The sequence below is a fragment of the Grampus griseus genome (genome assembly GCF_964374135.1).
Source record: "Grampus griseus genome assembly, chromosome: 1".
Taxonomy (NCBI): Eukaryota; Metazoa; Chordata; class Mammalia; order Artiodactyla; family Delphinidae; genus Grampus; species Grampus griseus.
In genome coordinates this window covers 182814328-182823707 of record NC_139017.1, presented here as the reverse complement: position 1 = coordinate 182823707, position 9380 = coordinate 182814328, and the positions used below count along the sequence as shown (strand labels likewise).

The following is a 9380-nucleotide window of genomic DNA, read 5'->3' as shown; positions in this document are numbered from 1 at the left end:
AGCGGAGGCAGAGCGTGGCCGTCCCGTCGCGCGCGATGCTGCCCTGGACGGTGCTCGGCCTGGCCCTGAGCCTGCGGCTGGCGCGGAGCGGCGCGGAGCGTGGTGAGTGCGGCGGGCGGCCAGGCCGGACTCAGGTCCCAGCGCCCCGCCCCCCCCACCATGTCCGCACCGAGCCACGCTCTCCTTCCGCGGCTGTAGGGCGGGGGCAGCTGGCAGGGAACCACACCCACCTGCGGCGCGGGCCCCGCCGGCAACTCCGCGGGATCTTGGGGCCTGGACGGGGAGGGGGAGGGGCCTGTCGGGGAGGCTTGTCCCTGCCTCAGTTTCCCTTTCCTTGGAGTGACCATTAATAGAGGGATGGTGAGAGGGTTGGCGTCGCCCCACTGGGTTGGGGGAAACTGAGGCCGCAAGGCCGGGACCAGAACCGAGACACCCCAGGCCGCTGTCTGCTCATGACACAGTGGCGAAGGGCCCCATCTGCCCCCCGGGGTGCCGGGAGGAAGGGGGAGGCCTTGGAGGGGCATATAGGGCCCTCGGGCTGCTGCAGCAGGTACCCTGCTTCCTGGGTCCAGGTGGAGCAGAGGATGGGGGCCAGGGGAGGGGTGACATCATCTGTAAGTGGGGTCAGGACTCCAACCAGGACTCCGGGCTGTGGGAGGGGCTGCAGTCAGCGCTCTGTTCCCCCCATGCCTCCACCTCTGCCCCCAGTCTCCCCAGCTGCCTCTGTGCCCCCACCGCACGCCCCACCGGTTGCTTTACCTGGAGGCTGAGCGGTGTAGGCTGCTTCTTGAAAGCCAAGCCCTGCTGGCCCAGACCCATCCACCCACCATTCCTGGGGGCTGGGCTGGGTCCAGCCCGCGCAGAGTCTGCTGAAGACAGGGAGGGTGTGGGGCTTGGAGGGGTCAGCTCTCCTTTGCAGACAAGACAGGAGCCCAGGGGGTGCCCCAGGCATGCGGCCAGGATGCAGAGTTGGAACTGCTGAGAGTGTGGACCCCTCTTGGCTTAGGGCCCCTCTCCCCCGGGTGCCACCCCAGGACGTTTGGGGTGTGGCTGAGCAGGCTTTCAGGGCTTCCTTGGGTGAGGGCAAGCGCCGGCTTAGGGAAGGCTCAGGCCCTGGGGGTTCTGACCTGGGTGTGCGGCTGTCTGGGGGCCACCACCTGGGGCTGAACCCTTCCCTCTCCCCCAGGCCCCCCGGCATCTGCCCCCCAGGGGGACCTGCTGTTTCTGTTGGACAGCTCGGCCAGCGTGTCTCATTATGAGTTTTCCCGAGTTCGGGAGTTTTTGGGGCGGCTGGCGGCCCTGCTGCCCCTGGGCCCTGGGGCCCTGCGTGCCAGCCTGGTGCACGTGGGCAGTCGGCCGCACACCGAGTTCCCCTTCGGCCAGCACAGCTCAGGCTCGGCCACCCAGGACGCCATACGCGCTGCAGCCCAGCGCATGGGTGACACCAACACTGGCCTGGCGCTGGCATATGCCAAGGAGCAGCTGTTTGCCAAGGCGGCGGGGGCCCGGCCGGGGGTGCCCAAGGTGCTGGTGTGGGTGACAGACGGCGGCTCCAGCGACCCCGTGGGGCCCCCCATGCAGGAGCTGAAGGACCTGGGCGTCACCGTCTTCGTCGTCAGCACTGGCCGCGGCAACCTCCTGGAGCTGTCGGCCGCCGCCTCGGCCCCCGCTGAGAAGCATCTGCACTTTGTGGATGTGGATGACCTGCACATCATCACCCAGGCGCTGAGGGGCTCCATTCTTGGTAGGTGGGAGGAGGCGGAGCCCGGGGAGCCCCAGCGGGGAACTCAGGAAGAGGGCCAGGTGAGCCTCCAGGAGGACCTCACATGCCTGGAGCAGAGGCCAGGGCTGCAGGGACAGGGGTGCACACGTGGCTTCTCCAGGGACACACTCCAGCCGTTCACCCCAGGTGCCCCCCAACCTGGGCTGAGGCGGGACAGAGGGGCAGGCTTGAGTAAACACCTCCAGGTGGGGCTCTCTGCTGGAGAGTGGGGGACTTGGTGTGGGCTGAGGGACTCAGGTGCTGCATCTGGTGGAATGTGTCTACCTGGAGAGGAAGTGTAGGAGGTTCCAAGCCTGGAGACTCTGCAGAGGGGCCCACCAAGCCTGGAGGGAGGGGGAGGGCCAGGTCAGGAAGGGCCGAGACTGCCCCCCAAGAGCTAGGGGCGAGGGCAGCCGCGGAGGGGTTGGAGTGGGACTGCACTGCAGGCGGTTGTGGGGATTGCTGGAGAGGAGGCCGGACCTTGGAGGGCCCGCTGTGGGGGCTAGCAGCTCCCCTCCGAGTTTCTTGTGGAACGCCCTGACCCAGCTAAACCTGGTGGGAGAGGGAGCTGGTGTTGAAGGGCCTGGCCACTGGCAAGGTTGGCTGTAGCCACTGAAAAATGCCAGCGGCCCCAGGGTCCTCCCAAGTCTCCACCTGTGGTTAATCGTCCACCTGAAACCGGAAGGGGTTGAACTGTGGGTTGGAGGGAGGTAGAGTGTCCTTCCGAAGATTTACTCCAGGACACCTGGCCCTGGTGGCCCCTGGATCAACCACTGTGGCTGAGCCTGGAGGCGACAGCAGGAGAAAGGGCAAGCAGCTGGACAGGAAAAACCCAAGGCTGCAGGGCAGTGAGGCAGTAGGGCGGGGGCTCCTGGGAGTGGGGGCAGGGTCTGAGTGTGGGGGATGGGCGAGGGACGTGCCAGCCGGGCAGCTGCACACCCAGCATTAAAGAAGGCAGCATGGGGTCCCGAAGGGCTTAACCCTGTCCCGACATTTATCAGCTTCACCCCCCCTGCACCGTCACTCAGACGGCCCTGTGGTGCTCGGCATCAAAGCCCAGGAGTAACACACGTTTGGGGGTCCCACCCTGGAGTGCTCCCAACACACTCTCCTGGGGACTGGACGCCGGCAGCACCCGAAACTCCAGGTCCAGCTGCTCCTGGGGTTGTCACATCTCTCCTGCACCTCGGGGCATTCTCCAGTGGCTCCCCGTCTCTTGGCTGTACCGTGGGCCCCGTTTTCCTTGACTGTTCGGAGCTGAGCTGACCCCGGACTCTGTGCTGGTCACTCAGGCTGGATGGGGGGCTGGTCCTCTGTTCTCTGACATCGTGACATCAGTTTGGATCCTGCCACCTTTGAGGGGCCCTTGTCCAGGCCACTGGACTGGGTGGGAGGTGGCTGCTATACCTCCGCACTGGTTTGAGCCTGGAGCTGAGGCCAGGAGGGAAGCTCCTGACGGGGCAAAGTAGGGGGCTGGCTGCACTTATGTCCTTCTGCGGATCCTTAGCATCTGGTGGGTGTGGCCGGGGCTGGCCTGGCGCCCCGCGCCCTGCTCCCCGCCTCTGGGTGTCTTCCGGGAGTCAACAGTCAGTGCCCCAGGGTCCGCTGCGAGGAGGCATCTCTGTTCTCTGCCCTGTCCCCCCGCAGACGCGATGTGGCCGCATCAGCTCCGTGCCTCCGAGGTCACGTCCAGCGGCTTCCGTCTGGCCTGGCCGCCCCTACTGACCGCCGACTCGGGCTACTACCTTTTGGAGCTGGCGCCCAGCGCCGAGCCGGGAACGGCGCGCCGCCAGCAGCTGCCAGGGAACGCCACGGGCTGGGCCTGGGCCGGCCTGGACCCTGACACGGACTACGACGTGGCGCTGGTGCCGGAGTCCAACGTGCGGCTCCTGAGGCCACAGCACCTGCGGGTGCGCACTCTGCCGGGTGAGGCGGGACGCGGGGCCGGGCGGGCTGGGGGTGCCGGCGCGGCCGGGCAGGGCGCGGGGCCGGGCGGCGCGGCCCCCTCCCAGCTCACAGGCACTTCCCCCGCAGAGGAGACCGGGCCGGAGCGCATCGTCATCTCGCACGCCAGGCCGCGCAGCCTGCGTGTGAGCTGGGCCCCGGCGCTGGGCCCGGCCGCCGCGCTCGGCTACCACGTTCAGGTCGGGCCCCTGCGGGGTGGCGCGGCGCAGATCTTGGAGGTGCCCGCGGGCCGGAACAGCACCACGCTGCAGGGCCTGGCGCCGGGCACCGCCTACCTGGTGACCGTGACGGCGGCTTTCCGCTCCGGCCGCGAGAGGGCGCTGTCGGCCAAGGCCTGCACGCCCGATGGCGAGCGCAGCCGCGCCCCGCGCCCCCAGTCGCCGGGCGCTGGGGGCCGGGAGCCGTGAGCAGGCCGCGCCCGAGCACCCGAGGGCGCCCTTCTCCCGAGCTCGGTGGGTCTTGCCCCAGGGGTGGGATGCTGGCCGGCCTTTGTCCCGCGGGACCCCCACGCAAGAGGGCGCCCTGCTCCGGCGTCGGCCCTCCAGGACGCGGCCTCGCCTGACCCTCCGCGGCAGCTCTGGCAGCGGCGCGTGCTCTCGCGACTCCCTCCCCTGCCCGGCCCAGAGCTTGGGCAGGATTTAGCGGGGAGATAGACAAGGAGTCAGGGTCCCGTTGAGAACGTGAGGCCCGAGACGGCTCTGGGCCCAGGACCACAGGGCGCCGGGGCGGCCGGACCTCACACTTGTATTAAGGGCCACACCCTCTGGTGGCAAAGGCTAGCATTTGTTTGAAGGAGCTTGGTCTCCGTGGCAGCTCCGAGTCCCCTCCAGCCACTCAGGTCCTGGATGGGAAAGGAAGGAGGTGGCTCTGGCCAGGTCCTCAGAGGCTTCCTGGAGGGCGCAGGGTCTGGGAAAGGGGAGGGGAAGTGCTGGGAGTTGATCGTGTGGTCAGCAGCTGGGTGGCTGGAGGGACAGTCTTCACCGGCATGCTCAGCCGGCTTGGGGGAAGTGCTTGCGGGGAACAGTGGCCCTTCCTGCCTACCCAGGACCCCACTGGGCCCAGCCACAGCCACTGGGACGCAGATGGCGCCTTTTGGGAGGAATGGGACAGGAGCTTGGCATTTGGGACCCTGGAGACGGGCGAGCTTGTTCTTGCGGGACCCCAAGGCTGGAACTTGCAGGGAGCTTTCCCTGCTTCTGGCTGGAGGGCCTCCGGGCAGGGGCAGGGACAAGCAAGTTTCCCCTGGGTGCTGCACCCCAGCCATTCTCTGCAGGGCCTTCTGACCCCACCTCCTGTCACTGCTCTTATCCTGGGGCCACCAGGCAAGTCCCAAGGGCAGGCAGTGCTGCGCTCCCTCAGCCCCACCCCGCACCTCCTCCTCCGCCTGTGTTGACTCGGTGCTCACTTTGCCTCTTCCCCACTAACACCCCAGACTTTAAAATACAGTAAATCAGATGTAAACTTAGTCCTGCAGTCTCCTGAGAGTGTATTCCTTGTCAAAACACGCCAGCCCCATAAAAGGTTGCAAGTTAAAAAAAACGTCTTGGGTGGAGGACGGTTGGTACCCCGGCTGGTGCTGGAGAAGAGGAGGGCGGAGCCTCCCCCTCCCAGTGCTGGAACTCAGGCCACTGTGCCCCCTGCGGCCGCCCTGTGCATCTCCTCTTCAGAGAGCGCAGGCCCCGTTTCTGAGGGCATTGCTGGGACCTGGGCCTGATCCATCCCTGATGGGCAGAATTCCCCCTGTGGAGGCCTGCATCCCCCACTCCAATCCCCTGGGTGCTCGCGGGTCACAGCCCACGGGGCACCCAGAGAGGCACCCCCTTTCACGCTGCGCCCCTGAGCCCAGCTTGCAGCGCACCGTGCGGGCGGCAGGAGAAAAAGCAGGAGGTGCTGGCGGAGCGTTTCCTAGTGGCTCAGTCACGCTAAAGACAAGTTGAGCTGTGAGCTCCTGCCCCCCAAACATGCCTCCAACCCCGAGAGGAGGCAGAGCAGCTGGAAGACGCACGCCCCCACCCCCTGGAAGAGGCTCCAGCCTCGCCTCCTCTCTGCTGGACGCTGAAGCCCAGAGAGAGGAGCCCCAAATCTACCTCCAGGCCAAGGAACGCCCCTCCTGGAAGCCCTTGTCTCGGAAGTGCCGCCCTTGCATCATCCCAGGCAGTTCTTAAAGGTCGTGGAGTCTGGGCCACGTCTGGAAAGAGTCTCCCGGAAACAGCTTTGTCCCGGTCTCCACCCCTTCCCTCTACATCCCCTGACTCGCAGGCCCTGGCTCCGTGGTCCACTCTGGGTCTGGGGCCCAGGCTGAGGCCTGCAGGGACTTACACGTGCCACTTCCTAAGGCAACTATGAGCTTCTGGAAGCACGTGAAAGTCAGAAAGGGCCGTGCAAGAGTTTATGATCCACATGGCAGCCCAGGTCCATGCAGCAGGAGTGGGCCAGGCAGGGGAGGATCCTGCTGCTTCTAGGGGACCCCAAAGGGAGGCTCCTCTGGTGATGCTGGGCGGGCACAGTTCTCACACTCACGAAGGTTGCTGCTGCTTCCTAACTTGAAGAGGAGAAGCTAAGGATTTCCCCAAGGCTGCATGTCACACTCATCCCGTGTGGGCTCTTCCCTTGCAGCCCAGGGCTTGCCCGACGGCAGGAAGCTGCGAGGGCCAGGTAATGGACAAAGGCTGTCTGTGAGAAGGCCAGATGGCTGCTGGGTCTGGATCAGGCCTCTGGAGGTGGGTGTCCAGAAGTGGGTGGTGCAGCCACTGGTAGCTCCCTGGAGCACCAGCTGTTACCATGGCGACAGAAAGAAATGGTGTCGGGCTGCTGTGTGAGACGTGTGTCCTCACAGCCTCCTGCTGTGGTGAGGGGGCAGCTCAGGAAGCTTGAGGCTGACAGCTGTGTGTCTGTGCTTTTCTTCTGGGATGAAAAATTTTCTTCCAACATCCATTAAAAAAAATGCCAGTGGAAGTCATAGCTCCCCCTAGAGGTGAGTGTGGTGAGGAGGGGCCCCCGGGAGACCCTCCCCCGCAGGTCCCAGTCCTTGGGTGGGAGGTGGAGAGGGCAGGGTGTGCTTCTGGCTGCCGGCCACCGGCAGGGGGCTCCCAGGCCGGAGCCCTTCTTGGGAAGGGAGAGGGCTGAGGTCTCCCAGGCAGGGGCAGGGTGGGGCAGGCGGGAACCCTGTTCACTGACATGTTCTCACCAGGAGTTAAAACTCCTGCCACTCATTGCTTATGTTTCAGAAGTGTCTGTGAATGCACCCATGACAATCATATCGTCCTAGCCACAGACACTAAAGCCTCGCAGGAAGGACAGGCCCCCGTGCCCACCAGGTGTGTGCACAAGCACAGGGAGAGCAGTGGGTGGCCAGCGGCTTGCCTGAGCCCCTGACCATAGTGTCCACGGGAGCGGAGGCCACAACCACCCGGCTCTGGTGCCGCACGTGGGGTGCACAGCACTTACTAGGGGAGGGGGTGAGAGCCACGAGCTTCTCAACTTGCTGTGGGCCTGGGGTCCTGGCCAGCTCCCAGTCCTGCTTTTTCGCCAGGGCCAGCCCCTACTGGACGTGAGGGCACTGGAGGCCGGTCCCAAAGGTGCCACTCCCAGCCCCTCCCAGACGACCCCGGGGCTCCATCAGTGCCACAGGGCTTGAGCGACTTGCTTCTAAGGTCTGTCCAGACTATGCAGCTGACCCTGCTCTTCTCCTGGGAAGGCAGAGGTCCCAGCTCAGCCCTTCAAGGGGCAGGCCAACGCTCACGGCATGTCTCCTGTCCTCAGGGTGGTGGCCAGGCAGCTGAGCCCCTGTGCTGAGGGTCCCCCCACCTCGCGTGCCTCTGGGGATGGCCTGGCTGTGCTGGCCTTCTGCTGGGTGGGCCTGTCGGTCCAGCTGGTGGGGAGGTGCGGTGCGGCTCCAGGGGGGAGGAGAGAGCCGCCTGCTCGCCAAGAGCAAACACAATGCGGGGGAAAATGAGGCCCTGAGGGCTCCGTGCTCCCTCCCCTCTAGCCTCTTCACCCTGGAGCCAGGAGGGGAGGGGCTGCAGGGGCCCTAGGAGAGGGCTTCGGTGGGTAGGGTGGGGACCAGCAGCCGGAGGCCCTGCCCTGGGGGCTCGGGCCCAGGGGGACCAGGCCGAGCCAGCAGCTTTTCTTTCGGCTGGACTGGGGCGCATGAGCTGGGGCTCCAGAGACCGGAACCAGTAGGTCCTTTTGGAGCCTGAAGAGAGAATGGGAGCGGAAGGGCCCCAGCTGGGTGAGGGAGAGAGATCAGCCCCTGAAGGCCCAACTGTCCTAGGAGAGCAAGACCGAAGAGTGATGCTGGGGGGCTCCAGACTCAAGTGGAGAGGCTTCTGTCCCTGGGAGACACTGGGCAGCTTGGGCAGCTGGCGCTGCAGCCTCAGTGCTGGGAAGTCCTGGGGCCTCACGGAAGGCCCCAGCTCCCCAAGGGTCTGGCCAGATGCAGGGGACTCAGGAACCACACCTGCTGCCCAGGCTCTGGGGGCAGAGTCCTCTGCACTGGGCCTGGGTGGGGACCACTCTGCTCCTGCTGGCCTGGGCTCTCGGGGGCAGCTGTGTCCCCTCACCCTGGGCTCAAGGTCAGGCTGGAGGCCAAGCTGTCCACCTGCACCTTTAACTTCTGCAGTCTCTCCTCCAGGTCTTCAAAGCTTGAGGACTCCTTCAGAGAAAAAAAAACGTCCTGTGGGGAGGGGGGATGTTGGGGGAATCCCGTCAGCAAAACAGCGCAGCATGGGCGGCTGAGAACCCCACGTTTGTCAATTAAACATGAACACGGGGCTTCCCTGGTGGCGCAGTGGTTGAGAGTCCGCCTGCCGATGCAGGGGACGCGGGTTCGTGCCCCGGTCCGGGAAGATCCCACGTGCCATGGAGCGGCTGGGCCCGTGAGCCATGGCCGCTGAGCCTGCACGTCCGGAGCCTGTGCTCTGAAACGGGAGAGGCCACAACAGTGAGAGGTCCGCGTACCGCAAAAAAAAAAAAAAGAACAAAACATGAACACGTCAGGTAGAAAGCATCATCCTAATTCCCTTGTATTAACTTAGTGTCTTTAGGAAAGCGGTGTCTGTCCTGCCTAGTGGCTTCCACCTAAGACTTTAAGTGACAAACACAAGCGGACCGGACATTCTGTGGGCCCATTGGAAACCGGAAAGTGTGAGCAGCACCGCTGTGACGAGGGAACCCGGAAGGAACCCCTCCATCAAAGGGGGGGCGGTGCAAGCACCTAAATCTTAAGATTTCTGTTTTTTAAGCCAAGTTAAAGGAAACTGACTTTTTTGTGAAACTGACTTTAAAATTTATTTATTTATTTGTTTGACTGCCCTGGGTCTTAGTTGCAGCGTGTGGGATCTTTTGTTTGTTCGTTTTAGTTGCAGCGTGCGGAATCTTTAGTTGCGGCATGTGCGATCTTTATTTTTAAATAATTTTTATTATTATTACTTTTTAATTTTTTGTTATTTTTTAATTTATTGTGGCTGCGCTGGGTCTTCGTTGCAGCATGCGGGCTCTGTGTTGCGGCATGCAGGCTCAGTAGTTGGGGTGTGTAGGATCTTAGTTCCCCGACCAGGGATCCAACCCAGGCCCCCTGCATTGGGAGCATGGAGTCTTAACTGCTGGACCATCAGGCAAGTCCCTGACACTGACTTTTTAAACGCAGAACTTT

General features: G+C 64.2%; 1 protein-coding gene across 1 annotated transcript; it reads left to right on the top strand.

Annotated features, from left to right (window-relative positions):
- On the top strand, positions 1-5148 carry VWA1 (von Willebrand factor A domain containing 1). The gene is made up of 4 exons (XM_082672413.1): positions 1-102; positions 1187-1744; positions 3410-3688; positions 3797-5148. Exons 1-4 carry the CDS (start codon positions 36-38, stop codon positions 4132-4134), a joined length of 1242 nt encoding a protein of 413 aa, XP_082528539.1. The 5' UTR covers positions 1-35; the 3' UTR covers positions 4135-5148.
- The last annotated feature ends 4232 nt before the right edge of the window (positions 5149-9380 follow it).

Coding starts and splice junctions, on each gene's coding strand:
- VWA1 (XM_082672413.1), top strand. CDS start 36: ATGCTGCCCTGGACGGTGCTCGGCCTGGCCCTGAGCCTGCGGCTGGCG. Junction 103..1,186: donor GCGGAGCGGCGCGGAGCGTG/GTGAGTGCGGCG, acceptor CCTCTCCCCCAG/GCCCCCCGGCATCTGCCCCC. Junction 1,745..3,409: donor GCTGAGGGGCTCCATTCTTG/GTAGGTGGGAGG, acceptor GTCCCCCCGCAG/ACGCGATGTGGCCGCATCAG.